The sequence below is a fragment of the Phoenix dactylifera genome, chromosome 1 (genome assembly GCF_051530095.1).
Source record: "Phoenix dactylifera cultivar Ajwa chromosome 1, Ajwa_hap1_PhDact_Kaust_v1.1, whole genome shotgun sequence".
Classification (NCBI taxonomy): domain Eukaryota; kingdom Viridiplantae; phylum Streptophyta; class Magnoliopsida; order Arecales; family Arecaceae; genus Phoenix; species Phoenix dactylifera.
In genome coordinates, this window is record NC_143190.1 from 5,877,409 (window position 1) to 5,902,446 (window position 25,038).

At 38.9% G+C, this 25,038-nt stretch overlaps 3 protein-coding genes and 1 non-coding gene across 19 annotated transcripts in view; 1 reads left to right on the forward strand and 3 right to left on the reverse strand.

Moving 5' to 3' along the window:
- Positions 1-16,403, reverse strand: LOC103700811 (uncharacterized protein At2g23090-like). The gene is made up of 3 exons (XM_008782690.4): positions 16,150-16,403; positions 16,002-16,042; positions 1-302 (listed from the first exon to the last, which is right to left on the reverse strand). Exons 1-3 carry the CDS (start codon positions 16,220-16,222, stop codon positions 183-185), a joined length of 234 nt encoding a protein of 77 aa, XP_008780912.1. The 5' UTR covers positions 16,223-16,403; the 3' UTR covers positions 1-182.
- Positions 5,924-15,745, forward strand: LOC148715009 (uncharacterized). The gene is made up of 3 exons (XM_088712377.2): positions 5,924-6,681; positions 7,391-7,507; positions 15,689-15,745. The coding sequence occupies exons 1-3, from the start codon at positions 6,016-6,018 to the stop codon at positions 15,743-15,745; spliced, it is 840 nt and encodes a 279-aa protein (XP_088568503.1). The 5' UTR covers positions 5,924-6,015.
- LOC103700810 (Chaperone DnaJ-domain superfamily protein) overlaps positions 16,207-25,038 on the reverse strand; it is a 15,406-nt gene continuing 6,574 nt past the window's right edge. Inside the window, exons 5-8 of one of the 16 annotated variants that reach the window (XR_016399928.1) lie at positions 24,375-24,991; positions 24,019-24,080; positions 20,244-20,286; positions 16,207-17,761 (exon numbers count right to left, since the gene is read on the reverse strand). Coding sequence is in view for 2 of the 16 variants with exons in the window: in XM_088718894.1 (XP_088575020.1) it covers positions 24,847-24,991 (145 nt within the window). In the remaining 14 variants the exon portion in view is untranslated. Of the gene's footprint in view, positions 17,769-20,131; positions 20,287-21,466; positions 25,015-25,038 lie in introns of those variants that run through there. The other 15 variants (XR_016399929.1, XR_016399930.1, XR_016399931.1 and 12 more) reach the window with 15 other exon arrangements.
- On the reverse strand, positions 20,816-20,918 carry LOC120104143 (U6 spliceosomal RNA). Its single transcript, XR_005506597.1, has one exon. It is a non-coding gene; the product is annotated as a U6 spliceosomal RNA (small nuclear RNA).

The window sequence follows — 25,038 nt, forward strand, 5'->3', positions numbered from 1 at the left end:
TGAGTTCAACAGGAAGGATGCCAGCTTTCTCCAATAGTTCGTAGGACAACAGAATGGACTACAACATAAAGATGCACTCCACATAAATAGTCCAGGGGATAAAGTTTACATCCGTTAAATTATAAAACATATCCATATCTAATGTAATTTAACTGGATAAGATTCTTCCTAATAGCTCGCTGTTACTTCTTAAGGTGGGGAAAGCACTGATAGAGATCGGATTTTGGATGCTTTGCTTCAGCATGTTCTCTGCACTTCACTTCTGATGTGGTACAAATAAAGGTCTGCATGCATACCTTGCACTGCATTCAGGTCAAAATAGCAATATGAATAATTGAAAAAAAGGCTTTCAAGCGGGAGACCTACAATACATAACAATGATGAAATTTTGGCTTATGATGATAACACAGTTCAACACAAATCATAACAATTAGCCTGGAAATTCAAATCATAACAATTAGCCTGGAAATTCATGGAATCGTAGCTCTGCACTCAAAAGCCAGAAAGAAAGTGTCATTAACGAGGTCTCTATCAGCAAGTTCAATGTTAAAAAGCAAAATTGTGAACAATAATCCTTCCCCCACAAGAGAGAAACCTACTTCACATTCAAGTATTCATATCAAAAACTCTTCATCGCCAATTTCTTTCCATATGTTTGCCTAAGGATAAGGGCAGCCTTGACACAATGTAATAATATAGAACTTATCTAATGTAAACAATAAATTATCTCATCAGAGAAATGAAACAATGTAGCAAGGTATTGCTAAGGTACGTCCATGACACATACAATCCCTATATCTTAAGTTTTCTAGATCTGATATATTAGCATCAGAATTATAATTGTAACCAAAACCATGATTAACTTGTTTGCGAATTTCTAAATGAACCATAAAATATCTCCATAAGAGAGAGAGAGAGAGTAACAATTCAGTAAAACTTTGCATTTCCATCAACGTGACAGAACACTTGTTTGTAACCAGCTAGTAAAGAATCAGATGACCTGCTATTGTAGCTATAGTTGATGAGCTGGAATTGATGGAATTGAGCTAATAAGCCATATTTACCCTTGTAACCTCCATACAAAAAGCGCAATGGAAGAAGCTACCTATAGTTACCTTATATGATAGTACAGATCTAACACACACAGCCGCATAGACCCATATAAGGATGTCCTTCACAATCAGTGATCATATTCCTCAGCTAAAAGAAATTTTGTTTCCACAAATTTAGTTTAGCCAAAACAAAATTACCAAAATGAATTTGGTAAATTCTACCTTATCTTTGTTTGATACAACCCTCACTCCAAGATACCTTGAACTTGATAATTCAAATACCCCACAAGTCCGAAGTTCAAAAAATTCTTGACCTGATGAAAACAGCCCTGGTTTGCAGCGCCATTGTACAACAGAGTCACTAGTTGGGTCTTTTAGGCAGCATGCAACTATTGCAAGTGTTATAATTAAGTGCAGCAAATCTATGCTCAAATCACTTTACGGATATTGCGAGTTACATAGATTTTATTTACCTCTTTAGCAAAGGTCAATGATGGTTAACCACCAACATAAATGGTCAACCAAAGTTGGCCATGCAAGATGATCTTTGTCCTTGTCTTCCTCTAACATTAGCAAAGGGTCAAATTTATCATGCCAGCTTCTTGCATGTTTTCTTTTTAATATTCGACTATTCATTGCTCCTATGGCCTTTAGTTTATTTCCTTTCACTGACTTGAAGTTGCAAAATTAACTTTGCCACTGACAAGTATGGAAAAACCAACTTGTTCCTTTTACTGCTCTGTACCCGATTTTTTGAATAACAATCCTCTACATATAGATATAAACAAGTCATCTACTTCATAATTGACTGAAGCACTTGATCAACTATGGTTAGATGCTTTTTACTAATATACATGAAGCTTAAATTTACAATAGATTTAGAATTAGTTAATTTATTTATTTCAATTTTTCATGTATTATATTACCGTTATAAGTATAGATGTTTTACATTTCTTGCAAATTTGGTGCTCAGTGTTAGGGCTATTTTCTGGTGAGTCTTGGATACTTATTTTAGCAAGGCTGCATTTTCTTGCGAGATTAACCCAGATAAGAGTGGGGACAGTGGGTTATTCCACCAACCTCTGCATCTTTTTTCTGGGACAGTTATTCCCGTCAACACAGCATACCCTCCTTTTCATGTAATAAGTCGATTCTGTCCTCCCCCATAGAACTGACTTATGTGGTGATTTCTGCTATGGATTATTCCTATCTTTACCATTTTTCACTATCCCTTTCCCGCTTCTACTTTTTCTATTACATTTCTTTATTCCCATGCCTTTCACAATTGCTCCAGTTACATAAAAACAAGATCATTCCCTGACTATGGGAAAAGTACCTTTGTGGAGGAATAACAACCAATAAGGATTGCTATCCCCCCCAATTCCCTCTTTCACAACCAAATGAAGCTGTAAAAATTAGTGTCAATAAGTCCTACATTAGATCTAGCTGCACTAGGAAAGTTCTTTGAGTAACTATGATTGTGTCACCAACTGATTTTGAAGGCTTTCTATGATGGACTCTACAAAGGGGGGAAAAGCATGCTACTTTTTGGAAGTATTACATATGTTTCTTTTTCTTATTCTTTCTCAGGGTCATGAAAATGTCCAGAGGTGTCCTAGTTAAATAAGGAGGCTATTTGGTAAATCTTGATGTTTTTAGGTACAAAAGGAGGAGATGAAGGCGTAGTTGATTTGATGATCATTTGAAAAAATAAAACTCTCTTATTTTGTCTTTTCCATCTACCTTCTCCCCCTTTTTCATATTCTACTTTTCACAAGCCCAATTTAACTCTATACTCTGTTCACTTTGTTCTTCTCTTCTAAATTCTAATTAGGTATATCTAATTAGGTATATCAAATTAACAAACTAATTTCTGCTAATTACATCAGCCCAAATCTGATCTAAATGAACCTAGAATCACCAACACGTAGCTTTCAATCAATGATGCACCATCAAAAGGTCATGCAAGATAAGGACAGGAGAAACTTGCCAAAAACATCACAGGTAGTTCAGCACCAATTATGAAATTATGAAGAAAGCAATCACCACTGATGGCTCAAAAAGACTTGTCTAGTCCTATGACCGTCCACATTAGTTGGATGGGCCACAACATAAAGAAAGAATAGTAGCAAGCTCGTTAAAAGTGATTTTTATCCCTTTAAGTGGTTCTAGACAAGTAATACATAAATGAGGCAAATCATCACCATTCAAACAAAGACCAATTGACCCTCATCCTATTGAAACCCAAAATTGTTCCCAAAATAGTTGATACACACAAACAAAAATGTGTTGTGTATAGACACAGTGATAACAAAAGGATTATTTGCACAAATCCCTCTAGTGCCTGATCATTGTCCTATGGGAGGTCTATAATGCTAAAATAAAACATGCAAAGCTACATTTAACCTCTTATAGCACTTCATAATCATAGACTACAAAAAAAAAAAGATACTTAATATTACATGCAATTAAACATTAGATTTGATAGGAGAATAAATGTACAAACTGATCAGGAAAACTGTGGAGTGATTGATTAAAACCCTATTTGATTTTGATGAGCTCAAAGCATTTGAGTATATCTCTTGTTTACTAATGAATTCAATTAAGTGTTTCAGTGAAAATCTTGTCTAAGTGTCTCTAGACTTGGTTCATAATATTTTGGATAAGTTAAGAAGTCAGCTTGAACCAAAGTCTGAGACTCGAGTCGACTCCAGAGTATCACGAGTCGACTCCAAGCGTATCAAGTTCACTGACACGAGCTCGAGTCGACTCCGGATCAGTACGAGTCGACTCCGACTGAGAACAGACAGACGAACAGAAAGCATCAACTCAAAACCTGTCAGCGAGTCGACTCCTGAACTGCGCGAGTCGACTCCGATGTTCACCGAGTCGACTCCAGGGTAGTATGAGTCGACTCCTAGAAGTCACAGGCAGAAAAGTCAGAGAGCAGTTTTCGGGTCTGAGATTCGAGTCGACTCCAGTGGAACGCGAGTCGACTCCGATGGTTGGCAAGTCGACTCCAAAGAAAGTGAGAGTCGACTCTCAGAGGAACACAAGGAAAAAGTCAAAGAACGTTTTTCGGACTCTGAGATTCGAGTCGACTCCCGCAATACGCGAGTCGACTCCTAGACACCGCGACCCCAAAGAAGACAGAAGACCAATCTGCTGTGTCTGAGAGCCGAGTCGACTCCTAGAAAGCTCGAGTCGACTCCAAGGCAGCGGTACACCAAAAGGGCAGAAGACTTAGTTTCGGAAACTGAGAGCCGAGTCGACTCCGGGGAAGTTCGAGTCGACTCCAAGACTGGACGAGTCAAAAGACAGAAGATCGGAAGTTCGGGCTCTGAGCGCCGAGTCGACTCCCAGGACAGTCGAGTCGACTCGAGTTGGCCAAGTTGAAAATTGGCTCCGTGGACTTCATGGGATGAGCCGACTCCGAAAATGCCAAGTCAGCTCCAGAAGTTGGCGAGTCGACTCCGGGTCAAGACGAGTCGACTCCCAGTCAAAGAGGCTACTTTAATTCAAATCCGAAACAGTTGCCGAGTCGACTCCAGAAAAGCATGAGTCGACTCCCGCTACAGCCGAGTCGACTCCTGATCGCGCGAGTCGACTCCAACCCACCAACGGACATATTGTCAGGCTGTGCAGAGTGTGCAGAACGGGCAGAAAAAGGTCTCTAACGGCTAGTTTCCGTGGGGGGTGGTTTAAATAGCCACAGAGGACTGTAGCAAAGTAGAGAACAACCATTCCACTCAAAGTAATCAAGCTTTCAATCTCTGCAACCTGGTTTTCAACGAAAAGAGGAAAGAGCAACATTAACTGCATCCACCTACTTCTTCCCAACATTGAAAGAGATCTCCTCCTGCATTCAAGTCGACCAGACATTCAAGAGGAGACCCGAAGTTCAAGAAGCCCTACTCTACTCCAACTCAAACGTGTTTGAGGGCTTCTAACTTCTCTTTTGTTTATATTGTTATTTATCTGCTTTTGAGAAGCTCTGTTTTTTCTGTTACTCCTTTTTTACTTCCATCTTGTCTTTGCTTGGTTCAATCGGGGGATTGAATCAAGGGTATTGAGGTTGGTTGGTGAGCCGAGTGTAAAACCAACGTGTAAGAGTTCGATTGTGATCCCGGGAAAACAATCGGGTTGGTTCTAGTCGGTGAGCCTGGGAAAACCGACCGAGTTCGTTGTGAGCTCGTAAAACAACAAGTTTGGTTGTGAGCTTGGAAAACAACCGGCTGTAATCCAAGGAGTTATAGTGAATTCCCAAGTGAGACTTGGGGAGTGGACGTAGGAGCAAGGGTTAGCTCCGAACCACTATAAAACATTGTGTTTGTGATTGTTTGTCTCTCTCTATCTCTCGCATTTCATTCACCGCACATAGAAACTAATTAATCATCTCGCTAAAGAATTAATTAGTTATCCACAAAAGATTTAATAGCCAAATTATTTTAAAACCCAATTCACCCCCCCTCTTGGGTTGTCTATCTGGGCAACAAGTGGTATCAGAGCCTAAACTCTTCTATTCTAAGAGTCAAAGATCAAAATGACAACCCCATTTGGATCTTCCCACATTGAGGGTCAGTCCACCCAAAGACCCCCATTCTTTAATGGATCTGACTACTCATATTGGAAGGCTAGGATGAGAATATTCATCCAAGCCCAAGACTATGAGATGTGGACCATTGTAGCAAATGGGCCATACATCCCATCCATTTATGTAGAGGGGGTCACTGTACCCAAACTCGAAAAAGATTGGGATGAACACGACATGAGAAAGGCACAACTAAATTCTAAAGCTATGAATGTGCTTTATTGTGCCTTAGATAGAAATGAATTCAATAGGATCTCTACTTGCAATTCTGCAAAAGAGATTTGGGACAGACTTGAAGTGACCCATGAGGGCACGAATCAAGTCAAAGAATCCAAAATAAATATATTGGTTCATAAGTACGAATTATTTAAAATGGATTCTAATGAAACAATCACATGCATGTTCACTAGGTTTACTGACATTGTCAATGGCCTAAAAAGCCTTGGCAAGAACTATACTAACAGTGAGCTTGTCAGAAAAATTCTTCGCTGTACACCAAGGTCATGGGAAGCCAAGGTGACGGCAATCCAAGAAGCTAAAGACTTGAACAAGCTTCCACTTGAAGAGCTCCTTGGATCCCTAATGACTCACGAGCTCACAATGAAGCAGCACAGCGAAGAAGAGTCCTCCCATAAGAAAAAGGTAATAGCTCTTAAATCTACATCATCTAATAAAGACTTGTCTTGCAGCAGCAGTAGTGAAGAAGAAGAGCTTGAGGGAGATGATGGTGAGGCTCTTCTTGTGCGCAAATTCAGAAAATTCATCAACCACAAGAAGTCCTATCATCAAAGGAGAGGCCCCTCAAATTCCTACCGCAAGGACAAAGGTAAGAAAAGGAAAAATGAGGGGATTGGGTGTTACGAGTGCAAGAAGCCGGGTCACATAAGAGCTGAGTGCCCTTTACTGAAGAAGGGGAGCAAGTACAAGAAGAAGAAGGCTCTTGTCACAACACTATCCGACTCTGACTCATCATCCTCTTCATCGGATGAGGAACAAGAGGAAAAGGCCAATTTCTGCTTCATGGCCAATGAAAATGAGGTAACGTCCGAATCGCCTTTAGATTTTACTTTTGATGAGCTTTATGATGCTTTTAATGAACTAATGATTGAATATAAGGCTATAAATGCTAAAAACAAAGAACTAAAAGTAACTAATCAAACTTATATCCGTAAGTATGATTCATTAGTTAAGGATAAAGATGTTCTTATCAAAGAAAATTTAGAACTTAAGACAAGCAATCAACTCTTAACTCAAAAGACTAATACCTTGAGTAAAGATAATGAAAAATTAACTAAGAAAACTTCAGAACTTAAAAACAATAAACAAAACTTAAACGAGAAACTCATAAAAGATTTAAACATTCTAAAAACCGAAAAACAAACTCTAACTAAAGAACTTGAAAAGTACAAACCTTTGGTAGAAAAGTTTACATATAGTTTTGAAAAATTGAACATGATACTAAATAGTCAACGAGCAGTATTTAATAGAGCGGGTTTAGGGTATAATCCAAAAAATAAACAAAAACTTCTTAGTAACTTCTTTGTTAAAGCTGGAGAAAGCAAAACTAAGAAAGTAATCTGCTTTTGTTGTGGAACTGTAGGACATAAGGCAAATGTATGTGACTATAGGAAAGGGAAAACTAAAAGAAAAATTAAAAGGGTATGGGTTCCAAAAGGAACCAATATGACTAACCATAAAGGACCCAAGAAAACTTGGGTACCTAAGATTATATGATCTGCTTGTGTAGGAGTGTCTTGCAGCCAAGGTCAACAAAAATTGCTGGTACTTGGATAGTGGCTGCTCAAGACACATGACGGGTGACAAGGATCAATTTTTCACCATTGAAGCTAAGAAGGGAGGTGCTGTGACTTTTGGAGACAACAACCAAGGTCACATCATTGGTATTGGTAAAGTTCAAATTACCTCTTCTACTTTTATTGATAATGTTAGATATGTTGATGGTCTTAAGCATAACCTATTAAGCATTAGTCAATTATGTGATAAAGGGTATGATGTTATGTTTAAACCATCACTATGCATTATAACAAACCCAAATGACAATAGTTTAGTTTTTAAAGGAATTAGACGTGGGAATGTGTATGTTGTAGACCTTGAAGATCTTGCCAAACATAACCAATGTTTAGTTGTTAATGAAACTAAGGATAATGATGCTAGTTGGTTATGGCACCGTAAGTTAGGTCATGCAAGCATGGACACAATAACTAAACTAGTTAAAAGAGATTCCGTGATAGGTTTGCCAAAATTAAAATTTGAAAAGAATAAAATATGTGAAGCATGTCAATTTGGCAAACAATCTAGAAACTCATTTAAATCCATAAAATGTGTCTCTACCTCTAGACCTCTAGAATTATTACACATGGACCTATTCGGACCAACTAGAACAACAAGCCTAGGTGGAAATAAATATGGTCTAGTTATTGTAGATGATTATTCTAGGTACACATGGGTCATGTTCCTAGCACATAAGGATCAAGCATTTTTTGTTTTTAAGAAATTCCATAAAGAAGTAACCAATGCTAGAGATACCTCAGTAATAGCTATTAGAAGTGACCATGGTACCGAATTCGAAAATCAGTCATTTGATGAGTTTTGTAGTAAAAAGGGGATAACCCATAATTTTTCTGCACCTAGGACACCACAACAAAATGGAGTTGTGGAAAGAAAAAATAGAACTCTAGAGGAAATGGCAAGAACTATGTTATGTGAAAGTAACCTCCCTAAGTACTTTTGGGGAGAAGCCATTAATACTTCTTGTCATATATTAAATAGAGTTTTATTAAGACCCATTATAAAGAAAACACCTTATGAACTTTGGAAAAACAGAAAACCAAAAGTTAATTACTTTCATGTTTTTGGATGTAGGTGTTTTGTTCATAATAATGGGAAAGATAATCTAGGTAAATTTGACTCTAAATCTGATGAGGGCATATTCTTAGGTTACTCCACAACTAGTAAAGCCTATAGAGTCTTTAATAAAAGAACCCTAGTTATAGAAGAATCTATACATGTTGTGTTTGATGATTCTAGTGATTTTTCCTCTAGTAAGAAAGGTAATTTTGATGATGAGGCTGAAATTCTTGAAGAAAAGATAAATGAGATGACATTACAAGATGACAATCAAAAATTGATTGAAGATGCATCATCAAGCCAAGAGGCTATTGTGGATCATGGGCTAACTAAAGCTTGGAGGTATGCTCACGGGCATCCTAAGGAACTAATTCTAGATGATCCATCTCAACCGGTTAGGACTAGAGCATCCCTTAGAAATTTAAATAACCATCTAGCTTTTGTCTCACACTTTGAGCCCAAACACATAGAAGAAGCCGAAAATGATGTAAATTGGATAAATGCAATGCAAGAAGAATTAAACCAATTTACTAGAAACAAAGTATGGAATCTAGTTGAAAGACCTACTGAATATTCAATTATAGGTACCAAATGGATTTATAAAAATAAACTTGATGAAAATGGTACTGTAATAAGGAATAAGGCTAGATTAGTAGCCAAGGGTTATAATCAAGAAGAAGGTATAGATTTTGATGAAACCTTTGCTCCGGTAGCTAGACTTGAAGCAATTAGACTTTTACTAGCTTTTGCATGCTCTAAGGACTTTAAGTTATTTCAAATGGATGTAAAAAGTGCATTTTTAAATGGGTATATTAATGAGGAGGTATATGTAGAACAACCTCCTGGTTTTGAAAATCATCAATACCCTAATCATGTTTATAAATTGAACAAAGCACTTTATGGTTTAAAACAAGCACCTAGAGCATGGTATGAGAGGCTTAGCAAATTCCTATTAGAACATGAGTTCTCTAGGGGTAATGTAGATACTACATTGTTTCTAAAGAAGAAAAACAAAGATATGTTGTTAGTACAGATTTATGTTGATGATATTATTTTCGGTGCTACTAACAATCGTCTCTGCGAAGAATTTGCTGATTTGATGCAGAGTGAATTTGAGATGAGCATGATGGGAGAGCTGAACTACTTCCTCGGGCTTCAAATCAAACAGTCTGAAGGAGGCATCTTCATCAATCAAGCCAAATACATCAAGAAGATGCTCAAGAAGTTTGATATGGAGGGAAACAAATCAATCAGCACCCCCATGAGCTCATCATGCAAATTAGACCAAGATGAATCAGGTAAATCTGTAGATCAGAAACTGTATAGAGGTATGATAGGATCTTTATTGTATCTTACTGCAAGTAGACCTGATATTATGTTTAGTGTTTGCATGTGTGCTAGATATCAGGCTAATCCTAAGGAATCACATCTAATTGCAGTAAAGAGAATCTTTAAATACCTAATAGGAACAAAGAACATAGGGTTATGGTATTCTAAAGAATCTAGCCTAAACCTAATAGGATACACAGATTCAGACTTCGCTGGATGTAAGCTTGATAGAAAAAGTACCAGCGGGTCTTGTCAATTTCTAGGAGAAAACCTAATCTCATGGTTTAGCAAGAAACAAAACTCGGTTGCATTATCTACTGCTGAAGCTGAATATGTTGCAGCCGGGAGTTGTTGTGCTCAAATCTTGTGGATCAAACAACAATTAGAAGATTATGGCATTAAACAAGATAAAATACCTATTAACTGTGATAATACAAGTGCCATTAATCTAACTAAAAATCCAATTCAGCATTCAAGAACTAAACACATTGAGATAAGACATCACTTCATAAGAGATCATGTACTGAATGGTGATGTGACACTACAATTTGTTTGTACTGATGATCAATTAGCAGACATTTTTACAAAACCCCTAAGTGAAGAGAGGTTTAGTGTGCTTAGGAGGGGATTAGGAGTGATTGATCCATCCTAGTGGTAGTTTCCACTAGATTCGTTGATTTTGATGATTAGATTGTGGTTAAAATAGAGTTTCTTTTCAATGATCATCAAACAGATCATAATTTAGCGATTTTCCCTCATTCGGCACGAACATAACATGATTTTTAGGTGCGTGCCAAAGTTAGAGACGACTCGAGTAAGTTTCAGAGTCGGCTCCTGAGGGGGAGTCGACTCGCGCATATTCTGGAGTCGACTCGAGGTCGAGTCGACTCGCAACTCAGTGGAGTCGACTCGCAGTCGGGATCCGACTTTTTAACCCTAACTTTGTCGTTTCGAAAACACTTCTATTCTCCGCCGCCACTGTTCACAAGCCCTAGAGCCGACTCCTAGGTCGTCCCCGGTCGTCCCCAAGCCTTTTCCGTCAACCTTTCACCGTCCCTTAGGGTTTTCCTCCCAATCTAGGTCCTTATGCCGCGTAAAACCGTAGTCCGGAAGAGGTCCCGACCCGAGGCCGGTCCCGAGAGGCGCTCCAAGGCTCGGCACGATCCCGCGAGGCAACAACCTCCGGCTCGTTCCCCGCCGAGGGCGGTTCCCGCAAGGCCGTGCGCCGGGAAGGCCGTCACCACCGGGAGATATGTCGATTTCGACTATCTCTCCCGGGAGGGTTTCACCATAGGTGAGAGATTGCGTGTCCAGGGCTTAGAGTATTTCCTCACATTAGATCTCCCAACTTACCCTGGATTAGTTAGAGAGTTTTACGGTACCGTCCATCGAGGAGATGGGGGTATCGAGGACACGGTAGCCGGTGTCCCTCTGTTCATTACGGAGGATCTTATTGCCCACATCCTCCACCTTCCACAAGTAGGGGTGGCTCCCACACACCCCGAGGACAGGGTTGAGGCCCTTACGGCCATTCTAGGGCATCCACCCCAGTCACCCTTAGACGAGGTATCCGCTAGCTCACTTCCGATTGAGGTGCGGATCCTCCTGAGTATATTGTCTAGTTCCATCTTCCCTAAGACCGGGAGATTTGATTTTGTATCTGAGAGAGACCTAGCTCTCATGTTCTACATGCTTCAGGACACCCCAATCAACTTCCCCAAACTCATTTATCGATACCTGTGTGAGCCACTAGACAGACCTAGGCTCACCCTACCCTACGGTATGGTATTCACTCTGTTGTTTAGGGAGTACGAGATTTCTATTCCTGAGGGGGAACCCTTTCGCGCATTGCGATGGACTGATCGCATGCGTCCGGGGACCCTACACAGGATGGGGTTTCGGAAGATAGAGGGGACATAGGTTAGGAAGTCCTCCATCACCACACAGACCACCAGACACTCCCCTAGTCCTGAGCCAGATTCTGACTATCCTGACTTACCGGACTTTCCATCCACTTCTGCTCCTACCACCTCCGCCGGACCCTTCTCCTCGGCTCCACCACCCATGGAGGTCCGCATCGCTCCTGAGCAGCTCAGGGAGCTGCGGCAGGAGATAGTCCGAGATCTGCGGGATAATCTGCTTCGGGAGCTCCGAGGTTCAGTGCTTGCTCCCTCTCCCGCTCCATCTTCAGCGTTGGTCCCTTCCCTGACGGCCGTGACTGACATGACGGCTCATGTGCGGGAAGAGATCTACAACATGAGGACTTTGCTCCAGGCCCAGTTCCATAGCCTGAGTGAGGTCACGAGCACCACTCGACAGATGCGGGATGACATAGGACGTGACATGCACACCACTACCGAGGGGGCCGAGCACTTGTCGAATGTGCTCATCGACAAGCTGGACGCACTTCAGACGTCGGTGACTGAGCTCTCCACTACACATAGCAGAGCCACTTTGTCGATTATCACTCAGCTCGGGCATGTTACAGATGCAGTCACCCTCCTCATGGAGCAGAGCAGATTGAGAGGAGGAGCCACATCCTCGAGAGGAGGAGCCACATCCTCGAGAGGAGGAGATACATCTTCGAGAGGAGGAGCTACATCCTCGAGGAGACCATAGCTGTTTTTTGTGTTTTGTTTTGACATGTATTGTTTTTGCTTTACTTATTGTATTCTCAAATGTATTTACATACAAATCAATACAATGAGTAGCCATATCTTCTTCAATTCTGTGCCATTTGATCTATGATTGATTGTGTGCTTACCTCCTTTTTGATACGATGACAAAAAGAGGGAGAAATATGTATAAAATATGTAAAAGGAATCAATAAAAATCAATATAAAAAAAAAACTTTTAAAACACACAAAAATTTGTTCTAAGTGGATTTGGTACCTCGAGGCTCATTATCTCTCTTTTGGGGCTCCTAATGGAGTAATCTCCAGAATCTATTCAAGGGATATTCGGAGATTAGCTGAATCCTACTCAAGAACAAATTGACAGATTTTCCCTCTAAAAACCAAAAATTTAAAAGTCAAAAATTCTTATGAATCAAAACAAAGTAGATTGCATATGTTGAGGGGGAGAATCTGAATTTTAAGCAAGCTAAATCATTAAAGATATATAAGCCAAACAATTGATTGCATGATATGAAGGCTTATATAATTCCAAATGAAAGGGGGAGCTTTAACTCCGAAATTTATTGTTCACACCTTTCAAACTTGGATAAATTAAATTACCAGACATCTGAATTCATTTATGGATTTTACTTCCTTGTTTATAGAGCAATTCACTTTACATATACTCAATGTTTTGTCATCATCAAAAAGGGGGAGATTGTGGAGTGATTGATTAAAACCCTATTTGATTTTGATGAGCTCAAAGCATTTGAGTATATCTCTTGTTTACTAATGAATTCAATTAAGTGTTTCAGTGAAAATCTTGTCTAAGTGTCTCTAGACTTGGTTCATAATATTTTGGATAAGTTAAGAAGTCAGCTTGAACCAAAGTCTGAGACTCGAGTCGACTCCAGAGTATCACGAGTCGACTCCAAGCGTATCAAGTTCACTGGCACGAGCTCGAGTCGACTCCGGATCAGTACGAGTCGACTCCGACTGAGAACAGACAGACGAACAGAAAGCATCAACTCAAAACCTGTCAGCGAGTCGACTCCTGAACTGCGCGAGTCGACTCCGATGTTCACCGAGTCGACTCCAGGGTAGTATGAGTCGACTCCTAGGAGTCACAGGCAGAAAAGTCAGAGAGCAGTTTTCGGGTCTGAGATTCGAGTCGACTCCAGTGGAACGCGAGTCGACTCCGATGGTTGGCAAGTCGACTCCAAAGAAAGTGAGAGTCGACTCTCAGAGGAACACAAGGAAAAAGTCAGAGAACATTTTTCGGACTCTGAGATTCGAGTCGACTCCCGCAATACGCGAGTCGACTCCTAGACACCGCGACCCCAAAGAAGACAGAAGACCAATCTGTTGTGTCTGAGAGCCGAGTCGACTCCTAGAAAGCTCGAGTCGACTCCAAGGCAGCGGTACACCAAAAGGGCAGAAGACTTAGTTTCGGAAACTGAGAGCCGAGTCGACTCCGGGGAAGTTCGAGTCGACTCCAAGACTGGACGAGCCAAAAGACAGAAGATCGGGAGTTCGGGCTCTGAGCGCCGAGTCGACTCCCAGGACAGTCGAGTCGACTCGAGTTGGCCAAGTTGAAAATTGGCTCCGTGGACTTCATGAGATGAGCCGACTCCGAAAATGCCAAGTCAGCTCCAGAAGTTGGCGAGTCGACTCCGGGTCAAGACGAGTCGACTCCCAGTCAAAGAGGCTACTTTAATTCAAATCCGAAACAGTTGCCGAGTCGACTCCAGAAAAGCATGAGTCAACTCCCGCTACAGCCGAGTCAACTCCTGATCGCGCGAGTCGACTCCAACCCACCAACGGACATATTGTCAGGCTGTGCAGAGTGTGCAGAACGGGCAGAAAAAGGTCTCTAACGGCTAGTTTCCGTGGGGGTTGGTTTAAATAGCCACAGAGGACTGTAGCAAAGTAGAGAACAACCATTCCACTCAAAGTAATCAAGCTTTCAATCTCTGCAACCTGGTTTTCAACGAAAAGAGGGAAGAGCAACATTAACTGCATCCACCTACTTCTTCCCAACATTGAAAGAGATCTCCTCCTGCATTCAAGTCGACCAGACATTCAAGAGGAGACCCGAAGTTCAAGAAGTCCTACTCTACTCCAACTCAAACGTGTTTGAGGGCTTCTAACTTCTCTTTTGTTTATATTGTTATTTATCTGCTTTTGAGAAGCTCTGTTTTTTCTGTTACTCCTTTTTTACTTCCATCTTGTCTTTGCTTGGTTCAATCGGGGGATTGAATCAAGGGTATTGAGGTTGGTTGGTGAGCCGAGTGTAAAACCAACGTGTAAGGGTTCGATTGTGATCCCGGGAAAACAATCGGGTTGGTTCTAGTCGGTGAGCCTGGGAAAACCGACCGAGTTCGTTGTGAGCTCGTAAAACAACAAGTTTGGTTGTGAGCTTGGAAAACAACCGGCTGTAATCCAAGGGGTTATAGTGAATTCCCAAGTGAGACTTGGGGAGTGGACGTAGGAGCAAGGGTTAGCTCCGAACCACTATAAAACATTGTGTTTGTGATTGTTTGTCTCTCTCTATCTCTCGCATTTCATTCACCGCACATAGAAACTAATTAATCATCTCGCTAAAGAATTAATTAGTTATCCACAAAAGATTTAATAGCCAAATTATTTTAAAACCCAATTCACCCCCCCTCTTGGGTTGTCTATCTGGGCAACAAAAACCAAACAATACCGTGAAATATCTCATTTTCTATGTGTTTTCACTAACACAAAGCATGTAAGAAACAGAAACAACATATGTACAAGAATGAATGTCAAAACAGTCATACATAGTCATACTACTGAATATAGAATAACGTATTTTGCATATAATGCAAACAATTGTTCCAATGGGGGATCCATAAATCCATTTGCATAGCAAACCACAAAATAGTTCAGAACAGATATAAATTTGGTTTGCTCCAATAACTAAAAGATTAAAATGCTTATACAGTGAATGACAAATAGTAACAAGATTTTAAAAATATTTTATTGGTTATGAGTATTAACCAAGTCTCATTCACCCTCTTCAGCAATGGAAAGTAATCCACCAAATTCATAAAATCATCAATATTCGGTGTATCCAGTGAAAATTTCTCATAGATGCCAATGTATTGTTTTCTAAAGGAGCATATCCTCTCTTTCGCTATATTATTGTAACTATAAAAATATCTGATTTTTTTATCATCGTTTTAATCTCTACTGAGCATTCTTAGAACATTCTTCCAAGAACCACCATGCTGACAAACAAATCCCCCAACAAAGCAAGATAACCAAACAAACAAATAACCTGCCATTAAGCTATAAACTTCAGTGGGTAATCCAAAGGCCTCGAGATAAAACGCTGTCCTCCTCCATTATGACTAGTACTCACCTTAACCATCTAAATTTCCACTAAACAAGAACGATTCTGCAAGATCTGACCGATTTCATATGATCTCGAAAGAGACAACGGAAAGATCAAACCCTAAAACATCTTTGAAAAAATCAGAACATTATTCCAATTGAGAAGGGGAACGAGAGATGAACCTGGATGGTCATGGCCTTCTTGTTGGATTCCAACTGGCTCCCTGCACCGAAAACGTCAAAACAGTCGATCGATCGGTGAGAAAACAGCTCGAAATCTAAAGAATTCCAACAGATCGAGACATCGAGAGAGGGGGGATGAGATCAAAACCCTTGGGGGGCTTGTTCTTCTCCACGTTCCTCTCGCGCGCCATCTTCGACTTCTGCCCGTTGCCTCCTCCCATCTCCGCTACCTTTCTCTTCTCTTCTTCTCTTCGAGGTTTCTTCCTTCGTTCGCTGCTCAGTCCCAAGAAGGGAGAAGGGGGCGGAAGGGAAGCGTCGCGGTGGGGGGAAGGCAGGGGCTGGAGCTGAGCGAGAGGGGAACGAGAGAGGCCCGGAAAATCTTGGAAGCGATCCAAGGGTTAATAAGAGGAAGATAAACAGAGAGAGAGAGAGATGTATAAAAAAGCGTGGCTTCGTGGACAACGGGAATAGATGCAAGCGGAATTATAATAGTCTGATACGGGATTGCTTTAAGTGATATTTTTTTAAAAAAATTTCTGGTAATGACCTCCTGATCCTAGATTCCAAATTCCCTATAATTTCGTGTAGTATTCCTTTTTTTTCACAAAAAAACCCTTCCCAGATTGGTATTTGTACATCGCTATAGTCTAAGCTGGTTTACACTTTATATTAAGCCCCTTGTTTTAGATGAGTTGTAAGAAGCTAGTCCTTTCTCTTAATGATTATTTTAGTCTTTTAGATCCATATATTGTAGGGCTTTTCTTTTTTTTATCTTTTGAAGTAGGTCCTTTGCGTTGGTCAAAAGCATCAAAATCATTCTATTTTAGAGAAAATATTATAGCTTGCTCAGAATATGATTGGCATAGCGATCATTGTTCAAAGTGATTCCTCACTCTAATTAACTCTACGAAAGAAAGTAGTAGCTTCACATGTTCGAGGATATTCAAAGCTACCTTAAACACATATTTCTATTAAAATACAGAGGTTAACAGAAATACAAATTGGATTATCAATAAAGGTCAGTTGGAAGAAACCAGCCTGTTTCGGGATCATGCGCCACTCGATTCTTGCAATATTTTGCATTTTGATATTTTATCTATTTATATTGAGTTGCCGGAAACCTCCTTTTCTTGTTTTGTTTAAAAATATATATATATTTTGTAGTAAAAAGAATCATTCCACTTCAATCCTTCTTAATATTTACTCAACTTCAAAGTGCTCCTTTCCTTTGATATATTAGCCTCTTCACTAGAGCCATATCATGCGCCACGTATCACCATTTTGGAAGAGCTTTATCTCCCTTTTGCTCTACTCATGCTTGGTTGTATTATTGCCACTAGTTTTAAGAAAGCTTGAGTGGCCAAACTGCAGTTTATACGTCACTAGGTGAAAACCCAATCCAAACGCAAAACTAGGCGAGAATAAGTACTTTGCAGGAGGTGATGTTATAAAACGAAATAATTCCATACCATTAGCCGTCTAATATTGACTTTAAGAGCAACGTAGCCGCGGACCGCTTTGCCAGTGGTCTTATCCGATCTCCACCGGAGAGGAGAGAGAAAAAAAAGATGGCATGCTGTTTTTGGAATAAAGTAATGCTTTCAAGGAAAAGCTCAATAAATGGAGAAGCGGCAGTTGGCAGTTGCTAACCTGTGGTGGACAGGGAGGACAGGTGTACGTAGGGCCCACTCACCCCTACATCAATGAGTGTGCCTCCTGAGCTGTCCTCCACTTTGACGATGTATCACGTGACAGAGGACCTGCAGTCTTAAATTTTTTTTTTTTTTTTTTTTTTGCACCATGCACTAATGTCGCATAAGTTCAACCAACATAGTAAAAAAAATAAATAGATAACTCAACAGTAAAGACATTAGATTAGAAACTGCAAGATGCTTAGAGATTCCCAAATATAGATAATGATAAAATTTATTTTAAATTTGATCCGAATATATATATATATATTATAATTTTTTAAATAAAAATAATTTATATGTGAAAAAAATATTTTTTATAATTTTATGCAAAACTCTATCCATCTTGTAAACAGAAATCTGGGATCCATCACAACCTCAATCTAGTCAAAATCTGGGATCCAAAATCTGTGCAGGTTCCATATCTATTGTGGATCCTTTTCATAGACTGCAGATATTGTGACATCTTGGTATCCTTAATAATATTATAAAGCAAACTTCCAGCTTGAATGGATATCCAAATAATCTCCTATCTTTCTAACAGGAATACATAATTTATCAACCAAAATGCTGAACCGGAACAACAGTAAAAGTGGCCAATCTCTCTAGAGGTGTTTTGTGAGTCACAAATAAGAAGCTATCTAAAGTGCTCTATAAAGTACTGTATTTTGATCTTTTTAGATATAAACGTATTAAAATTATATAAATTATTTATTTTAGCAAAAAAAAGAAGAAGAAGAAGAAGGAGAAGAAGACTGTAAGAGCCATTGGTTGGTGGGGTGGTTGCACACTGCATACATGAAAAGCATGAGTACTTGCGTATCGATAGGCTGATACAAAGTTCTCATAACAGGTCTCTTCTTAATTTTTGAGGATAACAATAGAAGCAGTGGTCATATTATCCAAGCCGAACTTTTGGGAAAAATTCCATATAGGTCTTGAACCCTGGACATCCTCTTCCTCTCAAGTGATATGCAGGGGAGGAGTCCTATTTGCATAGTTTTTTACGACTTTCAAAGAAAATGAAAAATGAACTACATAGTGTCAGAAAAGTAAGGAAATTAGCTCACAGGCTGCATTTTTATGTGAAGCTGCTATTCTTGGTTAATGGAAGGAACAACTTTAGGCAAGAAGGCGACATACTTCAACATAAATTCTCTGCATTTAACTCAGTCCCAAGCTAAGCCTGGTATTAGTATATAGACCTAAGGTTGGAGCAAGTCTTGAACTTTGGGCACAAATAAATATTCGTGAAATCAGACGCAGAGCAGTTCCAATGAAAACCAGCTGGAATCAATTGAGGAATGATACAAAATTATTTAGAAACGATACCAATGATCATCCAGATTCGGCCCAAGCAAAATCCTGAAAGGGTTATGTCTAGTCCCAAATTTTAATTTAAATCCAGCTAATAGAGTTCTAAGATGATCAGTTTAAAGCCATGCAGTGCCTATATTTTTAGTAACCTCGCTTAGATTACTATTTTATTTGTGTATCAAAAACAAATTTATGGAAAAACAATCAAGTCTATACTCCTTTATTTTGAATACCTTCTTCTTGAGTAGAAGAAACACCAAAGACAGCATGAGAATCTTAACAGTAAAATAATAAATCTTCTCCTTTCCCTTTTTCACTTCTGAAACTCTCCTTCTAAGGTGGTTTTTAAATTACCTTCCTTGGTTTTGTCGTAAATTCATAACATGCATAAATATATATTTAAAATCTTAGCTCCCCTTCAAACCTGATTTAACTTTGAATTTTCTGGGTTCGGAAAAAAAAAGAAACGTCAACAAGAAAATAAAAAATATTTTATATTTAGTTGGAATATTTGTAAAAAATCTATAAAAATAAATTTTTAGTATTTAATAAAAAAAAATTTACGTCGAGCATGAAAAAATTCAATTCTCACCAGCTGCGCATTAGAGTTTTTTTTTTTTTGGAGGGGGGGGGGGGGGAGGGGCGGACGTTGGCGAAGCACGGCAGGAGCGAAGGTTGATGGTATTACGACAGCTCATGATCTTGCGGAGGAGGATGCCAAAATTGAAAGATGTCGGTCTTGGTGCTAAGATTTTCCGGGCCGGGTGATGTGGCGGGGGTCAAGATAGCTAGGTGATATGGGAGCAGCTTTTATATAGTACTAGAAGGTTGACTATTTTTGACAATTTTGATAAAGATCGATTAAGTTTGGCACAATCAATTATAAACTAATTAAAATTTTAATAAAAAATATATCTAAAATAATTCTACCAGTCGACGAGCCTGCATCTCTCGCCGGAGGCACTACTCGTCGTAGAACCACTTATTGGAACCCAGAAACCACCCATGAGGGATTCCTCCAGCGCGACAAGAGGGGTGGAGGCCACCAAGGGTGGAGATCAGCGGTGAAAAGAGAAGAATGGGGTTCGGGCGAGGGATCAGAAGAGATACTTCTCTCCCTTATTGGAAATGACCCAAAACTTTTAATTTTTAATGGTTAACAGAGTTAGCGTACAAGAGATCATGAAGCTGAAATGATTACGAATGAGCTAATTTATCCCAGACCTTCATATACCTGCTTTCAAAAATCAGACCTTCAAATATATCCCAGAAAAATCCTGCACAAAATATATGATATCTCCGTGATATAATCTAATTTATCAGGAAAAAAAAACATCAAAATACAAAATACAAGATATGATTTCAAAATTCGGTTTCCAAAACAGACTAATAACAAGAACTCCATTGGGAACGGAACCAGCATGGGATAGCTTTGATCGAGGAGTTGGGCTTTTCTTTACTGATGAATCGATTACATTATGTACCGATTAACTCGTTGGTTCTAAAAATGGATTAGACTTCATTCCTGGTTCATCGCTCATCACCACCATGAGATATATTTTGAGATAGATCAGATTTTCGAACTATATATAAATTTATTTTAAAACCGGTTTTGCATACATAGTCCAGAGTCCAGTTTTCCATCCGATTTTACAAAACAGACTTTAATAAAAAAATTTAAAAAATATATATTATTCAAAAAGGTACTTGGCTGGAGCTCTCTCTGACAGTGCCCTCTCTGCTACAACGATAGCTCACATAAGTCTAGTATAAGTATTATCAGCCGAATTAAGAAAAATAAGACGAAAAAATTTAGACCATTTTTTGATTTATGCGTATCGTCCTTGTGCAGGAGCCATGCTAATCTCCTTTATATGGTTCTAATTTTATCGGATGTCTCTGAAAAGACCATCGTCCCTTCATTCTCTCCCAAAACCACTCCTCTCTCCCTCTATTTCTCTCTTTCTCCAGTTCTCTCCCAAAGCCATAGCGATCTCCTCACCTCTTTGTTTTTCCCGTTTTTTCCCCAAACAGCCAGTGCCCTGCCTTTGTAGGCAACTGGACCTCCCGCCCTCGCTTTATCTCTCCATTCCTCTCCCTACTCTAAACCTTTCTTCTTGTCACCATACAAGGAGAACATCAACGACTTAACAGTTCAGGCATTCTTATCTTTTTTTTTTTTATTATTTCTTGGATTTTGGCTGTCTTGTTGCTCGACATCCATATATTGATTTAATATGACATATCATGCATCCGTTTGGTGCTAGAAATCCATTATATTAAGAATCATGTGCAAAGTGACATCGATGGTGAAAAATCCACAAGAGCATAAAGAGCTAAAGAAAACCCTTGCATGATAACTTAGAAAGATATAGCTTAAAATGAAACAGTATGATGGTTTTACATGTTTACGTTAAATCAGGAACAAATCCCTTTTTGGCATTCAAAAATGCATCATAGTAGAATGGATATGTCAATCATTAGTTTCAACTTTCAGATTGTCTTTGTTTTCCATAAATCCAGCAACTTAGAAGCACCGAGAATATTAAACAAATAATTTATCTTTTTTTGAGCAAAATGGTGGGGTTACTATCACACCCCAAACTCATCACCCGGGTTGGCCACATGACACGGTCATACGCTTCCTAGGACAAAACCCTAAAAAATATGCTAGGCCTGAAAAAGTTATTACAACCTCAATATCTATGAACAAAAATAATCTCATTTCATAACAAGTAATAAACTTTATACATAATTACAAAATTCATTCATCCAACCAAGAATAATGATGCTCTATCTATTTCATCCCTTTCATTTGTGATCTCAACCATAGCCAAATACTAAAAAAGAGAGAAAAATGATTGTGCGCTTTACGACCTAGTAAGAAGCTCTGCACATTTGCACCAATAAAATAATATAGTTTGAAAATAGCAATCAATACCAAAATAAAAATATAAATTATGAAATCGCTTTTCAAACATCCAATACAACTCAATTAAACCAACAAGAAAGAAATCCAGAAAAGAAGCTTGGAGTTCGTGGTTATTTCTCAAAAGATTAGTGATGGAATTCAACGAAGGAGGAGGACTTTAATAGATGAGAACCTAAAGTTTTAGATAAACTTGGATTGCCCTAGGAGTCTCAGATTCCGCCGAGATAAACTTGGGAGTCTTCTTCCTCGCCCACTCCGCCCACACGTGCAGCGCACGTGCTCCCCCACTCTAGGGCCCTCACAGGCCGGCCCAATAGCCCAAGGGATTGGGCTATTACAGTTACCACCACTCGTCACATGAAAACAAGGCATCGCCTGTTACAATAGAACACCCTAAAAAGACAGCCAAAACACCCCAAGGTCTCAACACACAACCCCGCAGAAGTTAAAAATCCATCCCTTTTCCACATGAAGTATATTAGTGATGGGGTTCAGCAGGGTCAGTTCTGACCTTTGATTTGAAAGCAGACCTTTGCAAGTGGTAGGCACATCTCTTCCATTTAATCTTGGCTATAGTGTATATTGGAAGCTGAAATTACTAAAGTGACAATTGAGATTGTAAGTTGGGTGAAGTATATATTGAAATTAGTAGATTTCGTAATGTTAGAAATTAAGCCACAAACAGATGGAAGCCATCATAGTTTCAAGAAAGAGCTAGTTTTTGGCAACTAACTGGTGCATGCAAATCCTACAATGGAGGTGGTTTTAAGAAAGCTCTGAGTTGATCCTAAGTAAATCCTATTTAATACTTGATAAGTGGTCAAAAGTCAAATTTATCTCATAGAACGAGTTTTGCAAAGCAAATTATAAAAAAATATCCCTGGAATATTATTGTCGGAATTTTCCTTCAAGGAACTTCAAGAAAGAGAAAACTTTGTTTAGTTTAATGCCTACCTACTATAAGAAACTCAATAATAATAAGAACAACTGTAAATTTTAAGTCTTAAAATTAAAATGAATTAGTGATTAAAAAAAAAAACCTATAGCATAGCCCACCAAATGAACAAGTGGAACATAATTTTTTTTACTTCAAATCTGAGATAGAGTGATGTGTTTCTATATGCAACGATCTTGTAGAAAATAAACAGATTCTTGTAATTTACATGTGGCCATGATTTAAAAAGGAGATCTGGCATAGTTGGCGTAAGCTACGTGCTTTGTCTATAGGCCTTGGGAATGATTCAGCTATACCGATGTAAAGTACACGTTCTAATCCTCATATATTTGTGATTATGCTTGATCTTTCGAGAATAACAATGCTGTGGATCACTGAATATGCTCACATTTTGTTCCTAAGACCAGAGGCCTGCTTGAAAATTTTCAGTATTTGGGAAACTTGTTCATGAATCATGATAGATTTAATATAAGTTCTATATCTTCATCGATTTTCAATAGAATTGGACCCGACTTGGGCTATTGGGCTCAGGAAAGGATGGAGAACATTAAGGATTAATTTCCAATCTTTCTGCAAAACTAATGTACGTTCTTGCTGTGAGGAGTAAAGCATCCAGCAGTTTACATTGACCATTCATTTCACGTTTAATTCATCTTCTTAAAATACATTTTTTGCCTAATTCATCTACTTAAAATACTTCTTTCTGCATCAACTATCAAGTAAATGATAAGACCATACCTGCAGTCGCACCACTATAGTCACCGGATAATGGGCATGTGACTCACAAATAGGGGCTCAATTTGCATAGCAAAATAAAAAGCCTTTTCCTCCCCAAGAAAATAAAAAGTTTTTTTTTAAACCATTTGGAAAGCAAAGAGTATCTGATTTAGATGGTGAGATTTCATATTTGAACTGGATAATGGCTGAAAATGGACAGAGTTTACTTTTCCAATTTTCATTTGTTTACATCTTAGACACCAAGATGCCCACACATTGTGAGGATATAAAATTAAACTGATAACTGCACGAAAAAGGGAAAAAAACTTTGTAAAATTCCCGAAAAGGATAAGAGTAAATACAGCTCAAGCTCAAGTAATGCCAGCTGAGGGTGGAGGCACCTACCTTATTGGTTATGCGGTTGAGTTCAAGTAACTGAGGAGCAGTCCTCCATTGTCCCCCTGGACCTGGAAAGAGTTCAAACATGCAGAGAAATAGGCAAGGGTTTAAGTAGTTCCTGCAAAAAGGAATCAAAATATATTCATACAGTAATAAAAGTATTATCTTCTGTAACCATAATATGGAATTCTTATTTTTGATTTACAGATATTTTGTAATGGCAGTTTCTTGAAACGTTTTCGATCCTTTGAAGCATGGGATTAACATAAAAACAGTAAATAAATGACATAAAGGATAACTTAATTCCCATATTCCGTCTATGGAATACTATTGCTGGGAGAAGAATGAAGTTGGCTATTGACCTTTGCTGGTCTCTGATGCGAGGAGTGGTGGTAGGACATGTTGCATGCTCGAAAACTGGATCCTCCTTTTAATTTCATAGGGTAATGAGTCCAAGTTGTATTCATTGATATCATTAAGATACGAAACCTGGATATTCCTTCTGTACAATACCAAGAGATAAGAGCTGCAAGATTGTCTTGTTCATATAACTCACCGTTCTTGGACCTACCATTCAGTGAAGCCACGTCTGAACATCAATGCACACAAATGAAAATTTATAGAAGTTGCATTATAGCAGGGTCCACCATATTATATCCTTTTGCAACTGTTTGCTACTTTCAGGTGCACTGTTGAGACACGAACCACAGATGATAATGGTGACAATGACACATCCTTTGAAAAGATAAACTGAATATTGTCAAAAGGTCCCAAGATAGCAGAAGGTCCGTAAAATTCCTCCTCTTCCTATGTCCAAAATCCAAATTTATCAAATTATAGAAGCTTCTGACACCAATGAAGAACACTATAAAATTTTGCTTCCACAAAACCCCTAAAACTTCGTTTCCTTCTTTTTGCATCCTCAAGATCTAATGTTCTATATGCCAGAGCCAGCAAATACATGGCAGGATGCAATCTCCTGCAATTCACATACTTAAAAGTCTGTGACATGCAAAAGAACCAAAT

Excerpts from the sequence above, each read along its gene's own strand:
- LOC148715009 (XM_088712377.2), top strand. The coding sequence starts at position 6,016 with ATGGATTCTAATGAAACAATCACATGCATGTTCACTAGGTTTACTGAC. Across the intron at positions 6,682-7,390 it reads TCATGGCCAATGAAAATGAG|GAGTGTCTTGCAGCCAAGGT; the intron begins GTAACGTCCGAA and ends CTGCTTGTGTAG. Across the intron at positions 7,508-15,688 it reads AAGCTAAGAAGGGAGGTGCT|AACATTCTTCCAAGAACCAC; the intron begins GTGACTTTTGGA and ends GAGCATTCTTAG.
- LOC103700811 (XM_008782690.4), bottom strand. The coding sequence starts at position 16,222 with ATGGGAGGAGGCAACGGGCAGAAGTCGAAGATGGCGCGCGAGAGGAAC. Across the intron at positions 16,043-16,149 it reads GAAGAACAAGCCCCCCAAGG|GGAGCCAGTTGGAATCCAAC; the intron begins GTTTTGATCTCA and ends TTTTCGGTGCAG. Across the intron at positions 303-16,001 it reads AGAAGGCCATGACCATCCAG|TGCAAGGTATGCATGCAGAC; the intron begins GTTCATCTCTCG and ends ACCTGAATGCAG.